The sequence below is a fragment of the Oncorhynchus keta genome, unplaced genomic scaffold (assembly GCF_023373465.1).
Source record: "Oncorhynchus keta strain PuntledgeMale-10-30-2019 unplaced genomic scaffold, Oket_V2 Un_contig_17729_pilon_pilon, whole genome shotgun sequence".
NCBI classification, from domain to species: domain Eukaryota; kingdom Metazoa; phylum Chordata; class Actinopteri; order Salmoniformes; family Salmonidae; genus Oncorhynchus; species Oncorhynchus keta.
In genome coordinates, this window is record NW_026280545.1 from 55,822 (window position 1) to 74,007 (window position 18,186).

Consider the following 18,186-nt stretch of genomic DNA (forward strand, 5'->3'; position numbering starts at 1 on the left):
GAAATGGTCTGGAGAAGAGAGGAGGGATAGGGTCAAGCGGGCAGGTTGTTGGGCGGCCGGCCGTCACAAGACGCGAGATTTCATCTGGAGAGAGAGGGGAGAAAGAGGTCAGAGCATAGGGTAGGGCAGTGTGAGCAGAACCAGCGGTGTCGTTTGACTTAGCAAACGAGGATCGGATGTCATCGACCTTCTTTTCAAAATGGTTGACAAGTCATCTGCAGAGAGGGGGGGAGGATTCAGGAGGGAGGAGAAGGTGGCAAAGAGCTTCCTAGGGTTAGAGGCAGATGCTTGGAATTTAGAATGGTAGAAAGTGGCTTTAGCAGCAGAGACAGAGGAGGAAAATGTAGAGAGGAGGGAGTGAAAGGATGCCAGGTCCGCAGGGAGGCGAGTTTTCCTCCATTTCCGCCGGCTGCCCGGAGCCCTGTTCTGTGAGCTCGCAATGAGTCGTCGAGCCACGGAGCGGGAGGGGAGGACCGAGCCGGCCTGGAGGATAGGGGACATAGAGAGTCAAAGGATGCAGTAAGGGAGGAGAGGAGGGTTGAGGAGGCAGAATCAGGAGATAGGTTGGAGAAAGTTTGAGCAGAGGGAAGAGATGATAGGATGGAAGAGGAGAGAGTAGCGGGGGAGAGAGAGCGAAGGTTGGGACGGCGCGATACCATCCGAGTAGGGGCAGTGTGGGAAGTGTTGGATGAGAGCGAGAGGGAAAAGGATACAAGGTAGTGGTCGGAGACTTGGAGGGAGTTGCAATGAGGTTAGTGGAAGAACAGCATCTAGTAAAGATGAGGTCAAGCGTATTGCCTGCCTTGTGAGTAGGGGGAAGGTGAGAGGGTGAGGTCAAAAGAGGAGAGGAGTGGAAAGAAGGAGGCAGAGAGGAATGAGTCAAAGGTAGACGTGGGGAGGTTAAAGTCGCCCAGAACTGTGAGAGGTGAGCCGTCCTCAGGAAAGGAGCTTATCAAGGCATCAAGCTCATTGATGAACTCTCCGAGGGAACCTGGAGGGCGATAAATGATAAGGATGTTAAGCTTGAAAGGGCTGGTAACTGTGACAGCATGGAATTCAAAGGAGGCAATAGACAGATGGGTAAGGGGAGAAAGAGAGAAAGACCACTTGGGAGAGATGAGGATCCCGGTGCCACCACCCCGCTGACCAGAAGCTCGGGTGTGCGAGAACACGTGGGCGGACGAGGAGAGAGCAGTAGGAGTAGCAGTGTTATCTGTGGTGATCCATGTTTCCGTCAGTGCCAAGAAGTCAAGGGACTGGAGGGAGGCATAGGCTGAGATGAACTCTGCCTTGTTGGCCGCAGATCGGCAGTTCCAGAGGCTACCGGAGACCTGGAACTCCACGTGGTCGTACGCGCTGGGACCACCAGATTAGGGTGGTCGCGACCACGCGGTGTGGAGCGTTTGTATGGTCTGTGCAGAGAGGAGAGGACAGGGATAGACAGACACATAGTTGACAGGCTACAGAAAAAGGCTACGCTAATGCAAGGAAATTGGAATGACAAGTGGACTACACGTCTCGAATGTTCAGAAAGTTAAGCTTACGTAGCAAGAATCTTATTGACTAAAATGATTAAAATGATACAGTACTGCTAAAGTAGGCTAGCTGGCAGTAGCTGCGTTGTTGGCACTACACTAATCAAGTCGTTCCGTTGAGTGTAATAATTTCTACAGTGCTGCTATTCGGGGGCTAGCTGGCCAGCTAGCAGTGTTGTTTACGTTACGTTGAGTTAAAAGAACGACAATAGCTGGCTAGCTAACCTAGGAAATCGGTCTAGACTACACAATTATCTTTGAAACAAAGACGGCTATGTAGCTAGCTACAGTAAAACACACCGCCGGGCAACGAAGGAGTGGCTCCGTAAGAAGCATTTCAAGGTCCTGGAGTGGCCTAGCCAGTCTCCAGATCTCAACCCCATAGAAAATCTTTGGAGGGAGTTGAAAGTCCGTGTTGCCCAGCAACAGTCGCAAAACATCACTGCTCTAGAGGAGATCTGCATGGAGGAATGGACCAAAATACCAGCAACAGTGTGTGAAAACTTTGAAGACTTACAGAAAACGTTTGACCTCTGTCATTGCCAACAAAGGGTATATGACAAAGTATTGAGAAACTTTTGTAATTGACCAAATACTTATTTTCCACCATAATTTGCAAATAAATTCATAAAAAATCCTACAATGTGATTCTTTTCTGGCCTTCTCATTTTTTCTGTCATAGTTGAAGTGTACCTATGATTAAAATTACAGGCCTCTCATCTTTTTAAGTGGGAGAACTTGCACAATTGGTGGCTGACTAAATACTTTTTTGCCCCACTGTATGTGTTATTTCTTAGTTTTGATGTCGTCTATTTTACAATGTAGAAAATGGTAAGGTGTGTCAACTTTTGACTGGTACTTTACTTTACCTCAATTACCTCGACTAACCTGTGCCTCCCCCGCACATTTCCCCAGTACTGGTACCCCCTGTATATAACCTTGTTATTGTTATTTTATTGTTGCTCTTTTATGTTATTTTTAGTTTATTTTGAAAAATATTTTTTCAACTGCATTGTTGGATAAGGGCTTGTAAATAAGTGTTTCATGGTAAGGTCTACAGTAATACAATTTGATTAGCTGTAGAGCATGTTGTCCTTCTGGCAGTTTCTCCCATCTCAGCCAAGGAACTGTCAGAGTTGCATTTGGTTCTTGGTCACCTCCTGACCAAGGTCCTTCTTGCCCGGTTTCCCAGTTTGGTCAGACGGCCAGCTGTAGGCATAGTCTGGTTAGTTCCAAATGTTTTTCAATTTCCCAATGATGGATAGCACTGTTCTCTTGGAACCTTTCAACTCTCTAGAAATTGTTTTATACCCTTCGCCAGATAAACCATACCAGTCAGAAGTTTTGATACACCTTCTCATTGCAGGGTTTTTCTTTATTTTTACGATTTTCTAGATTTTAGAATAATAGTGAAGACATCAACACTATGAAATAACACATGGAATGATGTAGTATCCAAAAGTGTTAAACAAAATTAGCCACCCTTTGCCTTGATGACAGCTTTGCACATGCTTGTCATTCTGTCAACCAGCTTCATGAGGAATTAACAGGTGTGCCTTGGCTCAAACGCATTAAGAACTTTTGACAATCAGTTGTGTTGTGACAGGGTAGGGGTGGTATACAGGAGATAGCCCTATTTGGTAAAAGACCAAGTCCATATTATGGCAAGAACAGCTCAAATAAGCAAAGAGAAACGACAGTCCATTATTACGTAAAGGTCCAGTCAAGAACTTTTAAAGTTTCTTCAAGTGCAGTTGCAAAAACCATCAATCGCTATGATGAAACTGGCCACAGGAAAGGATGACCCAGAGTTACGTCTGCTGCAGAGAATAAGTTCATTAGAGTTACCAGCCTTAGAAATTGCAGCCGAAATACATGCTACCACAGCATTCTGCATCGATACGCCATCCCGTCTGGTTTGGGCTATCATTTATTTTTCAACAGGACAATGACCCAACACACTCCAGGCGGTGTAAGGGCTATTTGACCAGGAAGGAGAGTGATGGAGTGCTGCATCAGATGACCTGGCCTCCACAATCACCCGACCTCAACCAAATTAAAGATGGTTTGGGATGAGTCGGACCGCAGAGTGAATGAAAAGCAGCCAGCAAGTGCTCAGCATATGAGGGAACTCCTTCAATACTGTTGTAAAAGCATTCCAGGTGAAGCTAGTTGAGAGAATGCCAAGAGTGTGCAAAGCTGTCATCGAGGCAAAAGGTGGCTACTTTGAAGAATATAAAATATATTTGGATTTGTTTAACACTTTTTTTGGGGGGTACTGCCTTATGTGTAATTTCATAGTTTTGTAGTCTTCACTATTATTCTATAAGGTAGATAATAGTAAAAATAAAGAAACCCTTGAATGAAAGTTTAAGTCAAATTTTTGACTGGTACTGGATGCCTCTCTGAGATATACGGACAGCTTCTTGGACTTCATGGTATAGTTTCTGCTCTGACATGCACTTTCAACTGTGGGGCCTTATACAGACAGGTGTGTTTCTTCCTAAATCCTGTCCAAACAGTTGAATTGGTCACAGGTGGACTCCAAGTTGTAGTGACATCTCAAGGAGGATAAAAGGAAATTGGAAGCACCTGAGCTCAATTTGTTGTGTACTAGCAAAGGGGTGCAAGTACTTATGCCAATTTTCAATACATTTGCGCACATAAAAAAATAAAACATGTTTTCACTGTCGTTATGGGGTATTGTGTGTGTGTGTGTGTGTGTGTGTGTAGATGGATTAGAAAAACAGATATTCAATACTTCTTTGAATTTGGGGTGTAACAACAACATGTGGAATAATTCAAAGGGTATGAATACTTTCTGAAGGCACTGTAGCAGGCAGGTTTCAGATCTCTTTGAGAGTGCGGGCCAGGGCCGTGTGATACGATTGCAATTGATGGCCTGCTAGAGCCGCAATCTGACTGGTTCTGAAAATGATCTGCAGGTTCATTCAAATGGACTTTCAAGCCTGCACACGCTCTAGCAAGTTGAGTTCTCCATGTTCAGGATTTCACTACTGCCCCTGAGGTTTAATCGATAGATGCACACTGTTTTCATACAGTAGATAGATCTGTATGACTGTTAGGATGTGTGAGCTATGCATTGCTCTGTTTTTGAAGCAGGCCATTTGTAGTCTTCAATGGTTACACATGCCCCATAGCTTTACATGTAAGGCCAGAAAGGGAGCTTACATGAATACCTTGGCTGGGTGGATTGCCTCTTCTGGTGTCTGCTCTCTAGGCTGTCCTGGGGCATGCTGTTGGGTCTCTCACTTACTTACAGACAGACAGCACACACAATATGCACATACACATAGGGTACTATACATATCTGTGTGTGTGTGTGCAACCTCGTTCCCAGACACACAGCCAGAATTATCACACACTGACTACAAGGGTCAGGGATTGCAACAACCAGGAGACCCAAAGCAAACAAGCTAGTGAAAGGATACAAATAGGAATGAACAAACTTCTCTCTCATTTTCAAAATGTTGTAGTTATCAAGCTGTGCATTTGGGTATTGATCAAGCCACCCTGACGCAGCCTGACCCACACATACTGTAGACGTGGGATGGCTGAGACAAGCTTGCCACACAGTTCTTTGTACATGAAATCATCTACGTCATTGAGATGATTGACATGTTTAAATGATGGTGAAATCCTTTGGAAGTGTTACTGAGAGCTGCATGCTCGCTCCATTTCTAAGAATGCTTCAGCAGAACCCACTGAAGCAACTACAGGTCTCGTCTTTCGCTGCTCTACAGAGCATGAAAACATCTCCAGAGGCTTGCTGTCTTTGCTTTTATTTGTTCATTTGACACCGCAGCTCTGGAGGTGAAGCAATGCGCCGCTGGACTGGCAAGTGTGATGGACACAGTGTCGGAAGTTGCTCACACCCATCTCTGTCCCTCTACCTTTTCATGTGGGGTTGCATTTCACTACAGCCAAAAGATGATTAGATAAGTAGCTTCAGCATTGTCCAATTGCTACATTAACTGAATGGAGTATATGGAGTATTATATCTACGAATGAGATGATTGAGGCCAATAATGGACAAATGAATGCGTTGCCACACTTCCAAACTTTGTGACGTCTGAAAGTTCCTTGAAAGCTGGAAATCGGGAAGTTCCTTGAAGGAGAATTTAACTTAAAGAAGCTGTGATGCGTTTAGTTCTGTTTCGATAGAGATTGCTCTTGCAGTAACAGCACTATAGTTTAATAACAGTATATAGACCCTATGATTTCGCATAGGCAATTTGATGTAGGCCTAAGCAAGGATACGATTGTTGGTTGTGATTGACAGCCATCTTCTAGTCCTCCTTACTCTGCATGTCTGCCAGAATGATGCCCGGCGGCTAGCAATGAAATCATTCATCAGCCAATGTTTAAATTGTATTCACTAAGGTAATGGTAGTGTCTACTCTCCCTCCCTGTCCGCCAGAAGCATCCTGGACATTACCGATGACTGACGTAAATCAAAAGGCTCTCTCAGTGAGTGCACAAGGTTCACTCCAAGTGCAACAATAAGTATGTGTGAGAGAATAGCGCATGGTGTGGGTTTAATTTCTGATGCAAGATCTTTGCATTATTTGTGGGTCACTACACTACTGACGTTGTGTTTTGTGAGTGTCTGGTGTAATGAATGACAAGGTGGGAGAGCTCACGCTCTCATGTTTCACCGCCACCTCTGCCTGTGAGAGGAGCCATTGATCTTGTCCTCCTTTTAAGACCTATATGGTTATTACCTCTACCAGTTCCCTTTCTCTCCCTTACAACCAAGACCCCCTGTCGCAAGGAACGAATTCAGTATCACTTTATCACCGACGCTATTCTTGGAGGCTTATCTCATGTTATTTTAGCTACATTTGTGCTATACGTCAGACTTCACCACAGAGGTATTTTTAGACTTGGAGTGTCTTTCTTGGCATGTTGGCTGCAGTTTTAACCCGTTATCTGTAGGTAGCACCATCTGGGACTCAGTTTTTTCCTATTCCTATTTGAGTCTGTGCAATATACATAATAGTGTTAGTGAGAAAGTAATTTACCGTAAAACTTCTATTTAATAGCCTGGATGTTTTATTTGCTTTAAATCACTGAACACAACAGGCGCTTATTAGAGACGGGCTTATAAAAATAAAGGTTATTTTTTATTTGCACACATTGCCCGGCAATTAAAAAGGACAGGCGGGCTACTTGAGACTTTTTACGTTTTACGGTACACTTGATTTGAGTTGTTTTAAACAGTTTGTTTTATACTGAACCAAAATATATAAACGCAACGCTTTCAAAGATTTTACTGAGTTACAGTTCATATAAGGAAATCAGTCAATTGAAATAAATGAATTAGGCCCTAAGCTATGGATTTCACATGACTGGGCAGGGGTGCAGCCATGGCTGGGCCTGGGAGGGCATAGGCCCACCCACTTAGCAGCCAGGCCCACCCATTGGGGAGCCAGGCCCAGCCGATCAGAATTCATTCTTCCCCACAAATGGGCAGTATTACGGATGGAAATACTCCTCAGCACCCCCACCCCAAAACCCCCTCAGACGATCCCACAGGTGAAGAAGCCGGATGGCGTGGATGTACTGCCAAATTCTCTGAAACTGTTGGCAGCTTATTGTAGAGAAATTAACATGACATTTTCTGGCATAGCTCTCGTGGACACTCCTGCAGTCAGTATGCCAATTGCACACCCCCTCAAAACTTGAGACATCTGTGGCATTGTGTTGTGTGACAAAAATCAGCTTCTTGATATGCAAAACCGGTCAGGTGGATGGATTTTTTTGGCAATGGAGAAATTCTCACTAATAGGGCTGTAAACAAATTTGTGGACAAAATTTGAGAGAAATAAGCTTCATGTACATATTAAACTTTCCTGGGATATCTTTTCAGCTCATGAAACATAGGACCAACACTGCACACGTTGCGTTTATATTTTTGTTCAGTGTAGTTAAGAATGTGGTGGAATATCAGCTTACCCTGTTTATTTAGGCACATTCCTCCAAGACTGATGTTGATGCTCATGCTGATTTTAATGCTGATATGCATGTTGACATTGTCATCTCCTCCTCCCCCATGGCAGGCCTATGAGCTTTCCACGTTGACAGGAACCCAGGTCCTGCTACTGGTGGCCAGCGAGACGGGCCATGTCTACACGTTTGCCACGCGGAAGCTCCAGCCCATGATCACCAGCGAGACGGGCAAGGCCCTCATCCAGACGTGCCTCAATTCTCCAGACTCGCCCCCACGCAACGACCCCTCCACTGACCAGCGTATGAGCGCCACAGGCTTCGAGGAGACGGACCTTACCTACCAGGTGTCTGAGTCAGAGAGCCTTGGGGAGACCAAGGTGAGTTCTGATGCTGCTCTTCACCGTAAGGACCAGGGTTGTATTCATTAGTCACCAAACTAGTTTTGTAAACCCGACCCTAGGCAACAGCAGTCACTAGTAGGGGTGTAACAGTTCACCAAACCACGGTTCGGTACGTTTTGGTGTCACGTTTCAGTACAGGAGGAAAATCAAATGCCAACAGTTACTGTAGTTATTTTTTGTTTATTTAAGCTGCGAAGGGCTGCTTGAATTCAGATGGTAGACAGTTTTTTTTGTGTGTATCTTGTTCTGGTGGTAGGAATACTGGGGTGACGTCGCTGTAAATGTGTCAACCTGTTTGAGGTGTTGGCAGCTGCATAGGCTATTCTCGTTGAGTAGTACTCTCTCTGTCTATCGCTGTTGTAATTTACTGGGAAACCAAAATGTTCCCAAACTGTAGATTTTAAACGATGATGGCGAGTCCTCCACTACTCGCCATCGTACAGAACTAAACTCAGCAAAAAACGAAACGTCCCTTTTTCAGGACCCTGTCTTTCAAAGATAATTCGTAAAAATCCAAATACCTTCACAGATCTTCATTGTAAAGGGTTTAAAAACACTGTTTCCCATGTTTGTTCAATGAACCGTAAACAATTAATGAACATGCACCTATGGAACGGTCGTTAAGACAAACCTCTTACAGACGGTAAACAATTAAGGTCACAGTTCAGTTACAGGATGGCAACAACAACTACCGAGTTAAACCAGGAACGCACAATCCCTCCATCAGTGCTCAGACTGTCTGCAATAGGCTGAGAGAGGCTGGACTGGAGGCTTGTAGGACTGTTGTAAGACCGGCCCTCACCAGACATCACTGGCAACAACGTTGCCTATGGGCACAAACCCGCCGTTGCTGGACCAGACAGGACTGGCAAAAAGTGTTCTTCACTGACGAGTCGCGGTTTTGTCTAACCAGGGGTGATGGTCGGATTTGCGTTTATCGTCGAAGGAATGAGCGTTACACCGAGGCCTATACTCTGGAGCGGGATCAATTTGGAGGTGGAGGGTCCGTCATGGTCTGGGGCGGTGTGTCACAGCATCATCGGACTAAGCTTGTTGTGATTGCAGGCAATCTCAATGCTATGCGTTACAGGGAAGACATCCTCCTCCCTCATGTTGGTACCCTTCCTGCAGGCTCATCCTGACATGACCCTCCATCATGACAATGTCACCAGCCATCCTGCTCGTTCTGTCTGTGATTTCCTGCAAGACAGGAATGTCAGTGTTCTGCCATGGCCAGTGAAGAGCCTGTATCTCAATCCCATTGAGCACGCCTGGGACCTGTTGGATCGGAGGGTGAGGGTTAGGGCCATTCTCCCCCCAGAAATGTTCAGGAACTTGCAGGTGCCTTGGTGGAAGATTGAGGTAACATCGCACAGCAAGAACTGGCAAATCTGGTGCAGTCCATGAGGAGGAGATGCACTGCAGTACTTAATGCAGCTGGTGGCCACACCAGATACGACTGTTGCTTTTGATTTTGACCCCTACTTTGACCAGGGGCACATTATTCCATTTCTGCTAGTCACATGTCTGTGGATCTTGTTCAGTTTATGTCTCAGTTGTTGAGTCTTGTTATGTTCATGAAAATATTTACACGTTTAGTTCCTGGCTGTGGCTCACTAAAGGACAGTCTGAAAAGAGCCAATTTAATATTTTAATCTTGATTACAATGTGCGCATAAGCTTTAGTTTTAACGCACTAGCCTAAAATACTTTTTAAATTTTTTGTTTTTTAGCTCAGATTTTCTTGAGGCATACAATGCAGTGTACGCATAGCCTATAGGCCTAGTGTTTTTAGAAATGTTTACAAATTAATTTAAAATGAAAAGTTGAATTGCCTTGAGTGTTGTGTTATGTTTGAGGAAAATCTAACACATCACGGAGTACCGCTCTTGATATTTTCAAGCGTGGTGGCTGCATCATGTAATGGGTATGCTTGTCAATGTAATAGAGCTAAGCACAGACATAATCCCAGAGGGAAATCTGGTATAGGGAAAGTAAAGGGAGGATACAGTGCCTTTCAAAAAATTCATCCCCCTTGGCGTTTTTCCTATTTTGTTGCGTTACAACCTGTAATTTAAATGGATTTTTATTTGGATTTCATGTAATAGACATACACAAAAGTGAAATGTAAAAAATTAATTGTTTAATTAAAAAAAAAAAAAAACGGAGAAGTGGTGCGTGCATATGTATTCACCCCCTTTGCTATGAAGCCCCTAAATAAGATCTGGTGCAACCAATTACCTTCAGAAGTCACATAATTAGTTAAATCAAATTAATTTATATAGCCCTTCTTACATCAGCTGATATCTCAAAGTGCTGCACAGAAACCCAGCCTAAAACCCCAAACGACAAGCAATGCAGGTGTAGAAACACGGTGGCTAGGAAAAACTCCCTAGAAAGGCCAAAACCTAGGAAGAAACTTAGAGAGGAACAATAGCCGCAGGCAGAACAGTGGAAACTGGAGCAGCAGCACGGCCAGGTGGACTGGGGACAGTAAGGAGTCATCATGCCAGGTAGTCAGTCCTGAGGCATGGTCCTAGGTCTCAGGTCCCCCGAGAGAGAGAATGAGAGAATTAGAGAGGGCATACTTAAATTCACACATGACACCGGATAAGACAGGAGAAATAATCCAGATATAACAGACTGACCCTAGCCCCCCGACACATACACTACTGCAGCATAAATACTGCAGGGGTCAGGAGACACTGTGGCCCCATCCGATGATATCCCCGGACAGGGCCAAACAGGAAGGATATAACCCCACCCACTTTGCCAAAGCACAGCCCCCACACCACTAGAGGGATATCTTCAACCACCAACTTACCATCCTGAGACAATGCTGAGTATAGCCCACGAAGATCTCCGCCACGGCACAACCCAAGGGGGGGCGCCAACCCAGACAGGAAGACCATGTCAGTGACTCAACCCACTCAAGTGACGCACCCCTCCTAGGGACGGCATGCAAGAGCACCAGTAAGCCAGTGACTCGGCCCCTGTAATAGTGTTAGAGGCAGAGAATCCCAGTGGAGAGAGGGGAACCAGCCAGGCAGAGACAGCAAGGGCGTTTCGTTTCGAGCCTTTCCGTTCACCTTCACACTCCTGGGCCAGACTACACTCAATCATATGACCTACTGAAGAGATGAGTCTTCAGTAAAGACTTAAAGGTTGAGACCGAGTCTGCGTCTCTCACATGGGTAGGCAGACCATTCCATAAAAATTGAGCTCTATAGGAGAAAGCCCTGCCTCCAGCTGTTTGCTTAGAAATTCTAGGGACAATTAGCAGGCCTTCGTCTTGTGACCGTAGCGTACATGTAGGTATGTACGGCAGGACCAAATCGGAAATATAGGTAGGAGCAAGCCCATGTAATGCTTTGTAGGTTAGCAGTAAAGCCTGGAAATCAGCCCTTGCCTTAACAGGAAGCCAGTGTAGGGAGGCTAGCACTGGAGTCATATTATCATTTTTTTTGGTTGTAGTCAGGATTCTAGCAGCCGTATTTAGCACTAACTGAAATGTATTTCGTGCTTTATCCAGGTAGCCAGAAAGTAGAGGATTGCAGTAGTCTAACCTAGAAGTAACAAAAGCATGGATTAATTTTTCTGCATAATTTTTGGACAAAGTTTCAGATTTTTGCAATGTTACGTAGATGGATATGATATGTTCTTGATATGTTCGTCAAAAGAGAGATCAGGGTCCAGAGTAACGCCAAGTCCAACGCAATAACGACCTGCCTCTCTCTCGTTGCACTCCACAAGGAGACTGCCTGTTACGCAACTGCAATAAGCCAAGGTAAGTTGCTAGCGAGCATTAAACTTATCTTAGAAAAAACAATCAATCATAATCACTAGTTAACTACACATGGTTGATGATATTACTAGATATTATCTAGCGTGTCCTGCGTTGCATATAATCTGACTGATCATACAAGTATCTAAGTATCTGACTGAGCAGTGGTAGGCAGAAGCAGGCGCGTAAACATTTATTCAAACAGCACTTTCGGGCGTTTTGCCAGCAGCTCTACGTTGTGCGTCAAGCATTACCCTGTTTATGACTTCAAGCCTATCAACTTCCGAGATGAGGCTGGTGTAACTGAAGTGAAATGGCTAGCTAGTTAGCACGCGCTAATAGCATTTCAAGCGTCACTCACTCTGAGCCTTCTAGTAGTTGTTCCCCTTGCTCTGCATGGGTAACGCTGCTTCGATGGTGGCTGTTGTCGTTGTGTTGCTGGTTCGAGCCCAGGGAGGAGCGAGGAGTGGGACGGAAGCTATACTGTTACATTGGCAATACTAAAGTGTCTATAAGAACATCCAATAGTCAAAGGTTAATGAAATACAAATGGTATAGAGGGAAATAGTCCTATAATAACTACAACCTAAAACTTCTTACCTGGGAATATTGAAGACTCATGTTAAAAGGAACCACCAGCTTTCATATGTTCTCATGTTCTGAGCAAGGAACTGAAACATTATCTTTCTTACATAGCACATATTGCACTTTTACTTTCTTCTCCAACACTTTGTTTTTGCATGATTTAAACCAAATTGAACATGTTTCATTATTTACTTGAGACTAAATTGATTTTATTGATGTATTATATTAAGTTAAAATAAGTGTTTATTCAGTATTGTTGTAATTGTTGTAATCATTATTATAAATAAATAAAGAATTGGACGATTAATCGGTATCGGCTTTTTTGATCCTCCAATAATCGGTATCGGCATTGAAAAATCATAATCGGTCAACCTCTAATAGAGATATCCGTTTATTATGTTCAACGTACTGTAGGAGGGACAATCACAGGAGCCAGCTCTTTCAGTAGTTTCGTTGGATTAGGGTCCAGTATGCTGCTTGAAGGTTTAGACGCCATGATTATTTTCATCATTGTGTCAAGAGATATATATATAGTACTAAAACACTTGAGTGTCTCCCTAGATCCTGGCAACTGAGCTTTGGAGGAATACACATTTAAAGAGGAGTCCGTAATTTGCTTTCTAATGATCATGATCTTTTCCTCAAAGAAGTTCAGGAATCTTTTACTAGTGAAGTGAAAGCCATCCTCTCTTTGGGAATGCTGCTTTTTAGTTAGCTTTGCGATAGTGTCCAAAAGAACAGATGACTGGTAAACTGGTCAGAATTGAAGGAATGATGGATGGCACTGCCTTTTGACATCCACGTCTTCGGTGCCCGGGGAACAGTGTGTTAACTGCCTTGCTCAGGGGCAGAACAACAGATTTTTACCTTGTCAGTTCGTGGATTCGATCCAGCGCTCTAACCACTAGTTTAGTCTGCTTTCCAACAGACACTGGGAGACAAATTCACCTTTCAGCAGGACAATAACCTAAAACACAAGGCCAAATATACGCTAGAGTTGCTTACCAAGATGAGATTTTAATGTTCCTAAGTGGCCTAGTTACAGTTTTGACTTAAGTCACCTTGTAAATCTTGAAGAATTTAAATAATAATATGCAAATATTGTACAATCCTGGTGTGCAAAGCTCTTAGACTTTCCCAGAAAGACTCATAACTGTAATCGCTGCCAAAGGTGATTGTAGCGTGTATTGACTCAGGGGTGTGAATACTTTTGTAAATGAGATTTCTGTATTTCATTTTCCATTAATGTGCTTGTTTCTACAAACATGTTTTCACTTTGTCATTATGGGGTCGATGGGAATTGTTAAAAAAAAAAAAATATTGAATCCCTTTTGAATTCCGGCAGTAATGTAGTTCCTCTATGCCAAACTGACGTTCTGTTATGTACAGACGCCGGGCATTGTGGGAAAATTGTGGGAGGCGACCCGGGTGTCTAGAGCGACCATATGAAAACAGACCGAGGGATTACCAGAACACCAATAAGAAATCCTCATTTTTGTTTTCCCTTGCAAAACAAAGCCAGAACAAACTGGCTTTGGAACAGAAACAGAATTGCATCTGCATGTTCTGCTCATCAGGTTACCTGTACTGTAGTGCTGGCCTGTTCCCAAGTGTTTAAAAAACAACCCCACATCTCTAGCTTAAACTGACAGATTTCGATGGGGCGCGTCAATATTAAGATGAAGCACCAGAGCGCTACTACTAGATGCTCCACCCAGAATATTCCAGCCAAGCATAGCAGAGGAGAACTAGACTTGTTCATCAGATACACATTAAGTTATGGAAACTCAGTTTACCGGTATGCGTAAACCTCTGAGTGTATTAAACTCGAGGCATCCTCTTTTGGCTTGTTGCTCACGGTTCGGTTTGATTTGTCTACTAAATCACCTTTAATTGGCTCAAACAGCCTGGTTAATTATCTTGTGGCAGGAAGCAGAGGTGTAAAGACGGACCAAAAGTAGGTTATCTTCTCTCTACCTCGCTGAACCTCGGCACAGAAAAGTCTCCAAACGCCTGCCTATAAACTTGTAGATCAAGGCAGGTCTGGGTTGTGTTACGCAGAAGCATAATGCCTGTTGTGGTTGGTTGTAATATTCCAGTGGGGATTTCTCCAATAGACACAGGTCATGTCCACTGTATCAATGAAATAATGTTTTTCATGATACTACTAAAGTAGTAGGCTTTGTAAAGTGCAGTGGAGAGAGATTGCAATGTTCTAAAGCCATTTGGACAGCTTATTTATAGTTAGATGTGCTTCATTACACCATGGGACACCTTGCTGCTGTTGCTCATACAGTCACATGCTAGCAGCCAGGATTTCCACACTGTAGACTTTGATTTAAGTACACTTATTTGAAGAGAAACACATCCATCCCTATGTGATCATTTCATGTTTTCACCAGTCAGTTATAGATGCGTGCTGTCTACTTCGAGAATGGTGATTGACCTTTGGGTTGTTAAGTCACTCTAATGCCCACTTCATTCATTGATACAAGTGTTATTCTGCTTCCATGTCCATATATGGTATGGTTTCCCTGCCTGGTCTCTTGGCTGAGGCCCCTCACATTCCTTATAAGCTGCTGCTGTCTTGCAATTGTTTTTTCTCATTTAGTGATGTGGTGGGTTTCACATTTGAGTTGGGGGGTATAGATGGAATGAAAAGATTTGGCTGTTATCAATGATCTGTCCCCTTGGATGCCATTTTTCCTTGAGGCTATGGTTGGTTGGTGATGACTCTGGGAACTTGGTACTTGGAGGGAGGGAGAGCGAGAGACTTGAGTATGGTTTGTCATTGTGAAGTCCATGTAACTTTAATACATGTGGGGATCAACGCTCGTATAGTTAGACCCCGGTAGATGGTTACTGTAGCCATGATGAACTCTTCGTTTTCAAAATTGCTGCTTTATGCTTCCCTGAAGTCTGGATGCCTTTTGTCTTGAACAGTATGTCATACATACTGTAGAAGCTAGTCTAAACAATTCACCTTTTGGTCTGGTTGGTGTTGGGGGAGGGGGGAGATGAGGGGAGGGTCATGTGCAAGGCTAGGTGAAGCAGAAGAGTTGCTTCAGCAGCAGCCATGTGACAAGATGCAGTCGAGCATCATGTGACATTTGGAAACCTGTAGCCGGATGATGTGTGTACTACTGTACATCAGGATTCTTTCTGACCCCTCACTTTCAATAGGTCTTCTCTGCATCTCTGTCACATCTGGATCCTTTAGCTTTTTTGTATTTCTCTGTTCCCGTCTGTTAGTGGGATGAAGTAAGTTACCCAAGACACTGAGAAAACAAGACGCTGATCTAAGGCAAGTGTTGTGTTTTTCTCCATAACAGTTACAGTGCCTTCAGAAAGTATTCATACCCCTTAACTTATTCAACATTTTGTTGTTACAGCCTGAATTCAAAATGGATTAAAGATTATATTTCTCTCCCATCTACACACAATAAACCATAATGACAGTGAAACATGTTTTTATTTTATTTTTATGTTTGCACATTTATTGAAAATGAAATAAAGAAATATATAATTGACAATACTTTGTAGAAGCACCTTTGGCGGCGATTACAGCTTTCAGTCATCTTGGGTATGTTTAGCAGTTTTGCACATCTGGATTTGGGGATTTTCTCCCATTCTACCCTGCAGATTTTCTCAAGCTATGTTAAGTTAGATGGGGAGTGGCGGTGAACAGCAATCTTCAAGTCTTTTCACAGATTTAATGGGATTTAAGTTTGGGCTTTGATTGGGCCACCTTAAAGGACTTTCACATTCTTATTGTGAAACCATTCCAGTGTTGCTTTGGCTCTATGCTTTGGGTCATTGTTCTGTTGGAATGTAAATCTTCACCCCAGTCTAAGGTTGTTTGCACTCTGAACCAGGATCGCACTCAGAACCAGGATCTCATTAACGATTTGCCTGTATTTGGCTCCTTTAATTGTTCCCTCTATCCTTACCAATCACCCTGTCCCTGGGAGACTAGTCAGGATTGAGGGAAAGATGAACGGAGCAAAGTACAGCGCGATCCTTGATGAAAACCTGCTCCATAGCGCTCATGACCTCAGACCGGGTCGAAGGTTCACCTTCCAACCGCACTCGGCACACAGCCAAGACAACGCAGGAGTGGCTTCGGGACAAGTTTCTGAATGTCCTTGAGAGGCCCAGCCGGAGTCCAGACTCTGAGTACTTTCTGAATGCACTGTAGATGGGTGAGAGAAAAATCTGTTAGGCCGCCCCATCCCGCATGCGGGATCGTGACTACAGCCTCAAGCTCATTACCATAACGCAACATTAGCGATTTCTGAAAATTGCAAATGAAATGAAATAAATATGCCTGCCCTCAAGCTTATCCTTTTCTTAACAATCCTGTCGTCTCAGATTTTCAAAATATGCTTTAGAACCAGAGAAAATCAATAATTTGTGTAAGAGTGGTGATAGCTAGCTTAGCATTTAGCGTTAGCATTTAGCACGCAACATTCACAAAAACCAGCAAAGGGATCAAATAAAATAATTTACCTTTGAAGAACTTCAGATGTTTCAATGAGGAGACTCTCAGTTACATAGCAGATGTCCAGTTTTTTCCTGAAAGATGCTTGTGTAGGACACAACGTTCCGTTTGTTACTATGCATTTGGCTACCGAAACTAACCGAAAATTCAGTCACCTAAACGTCAAACTTTTTTCCGAATTAACTCCATAATATCGACTGAAACATGGAAAACGTTGTTTGAATCAATCCTCAAGGTGTTTTGTCATATATCTCTTCATTGAAATGCCTTCCCTGGAAGCGTGCATTCTTCTCTGATTCGGATGGAAAAATACTGGTACCTGACTTCTGCGCACCAATTTCCACGCAGACACCGTGCGGGACACTTGGTAATTGTAGGCTCTTATGGTCAATCTTCCAATGATATGCCTACAAATACGTCACAATGCTGCAGACACCTGGGGGAAACGATAGGAAGTGTCCGTTCATTCCTGTCGCATTCACAGCCATATAAGGCGATCATGGAAAACGTGCCTCCAGAAATCCTGTTGATTTCCTGGTCACTCAAACATCTTGGTTTTGCCTGTAGATTTTGTTCTATGGCACTCACAGTGAAAATCTTTGCAGTTCTGGAAACGTCAGAGTGTCTTCTTTCCAAAACTATCAATTCTAGCAATACAAAATATTGCGCTTAAAACGGGCACGTCTTTTTATCCAAAAATGAAATACTGCCCCTATAGGACTAACAGGTTAATCCATTTTGTATTCAGGCCGTAACACAACAAAATGTGGGTTAGGGTTAGGGTTAGTCAAGAGGTATGAATTATTTCTGAATCCACTGTAAGTTTAAGATTTGGGAGGGTAAGCTGACCCTAGATCTGTGTGTAAGGGTAGCATCCTAGTTTCACCATGCTACCTCTTTCTCTGCCTGGTTGCTAGTACTGTTGTAACTGTTATTATGGTGGTTTTCTTTCTTTCTATCTCGTTAATGCAGATCACGTTTCCTTACCACCACTGTTGCATTCTTCTCACTAGAAGGCCAGAGAATGCCAATTAGATTTAACATGTTGTTTTTATAGATAGATAGATTAATTAGTTCAGCTATACATATTTCTCAAACTTCCCCAGAAATAATTCCCCCCTCAAAGATGACGGAAGTTTATTCAGTGGTGGAAAAAGTACCCAATTTTCATCCTTTAGTAAACGTAAAGACACCTTAAAAGAAAACGACTCAAGTAAAAGTCACCCAGTAATATACTACTTGAGTAAAAGTCTAAAAGTAATTGGTTTAAAGTGTACTTAAGTATCAAAAGTAGAAGTATAAATAATTTTAAACGTCTTTTATTAAGCAAACCAGACGACACGATGTTCTTGTTTTTTTTGTTAATTTACAGATAGCCAGGGTCACAGTTCAACATTCAGACATAATT

General features: G+C 43.3%; 1 protein-coding gene across 1 annotated transcript in view; it reads left to right on the top strand.

Annotated features, from left to right (window-relative positions):
- LOC127919863 (serum response factor-like) overlaps positions 1-15,661 on the top strand; it is a 33,318-nt gene extending 17,657 nt beyond the window's left edge. The window contains exons 2-3 of the mRNA XM_052503713.1: positions 7,619-7,885; positions 15,530-15,661. Of these exons, the coding sequence (XP_052359673.1) occupies positions 7,619-7,885; positions 15,530-15,559 (297 nt within the window). The 3' untranslated portion in view covers positions 15,560-15,661. The remainder of the gene's footprint in view (positions 1-7,618; positions 7,886-15,529) is intronic.
- Positions 15,662-18,186: the final 2,525 nt, after the last annotated feature.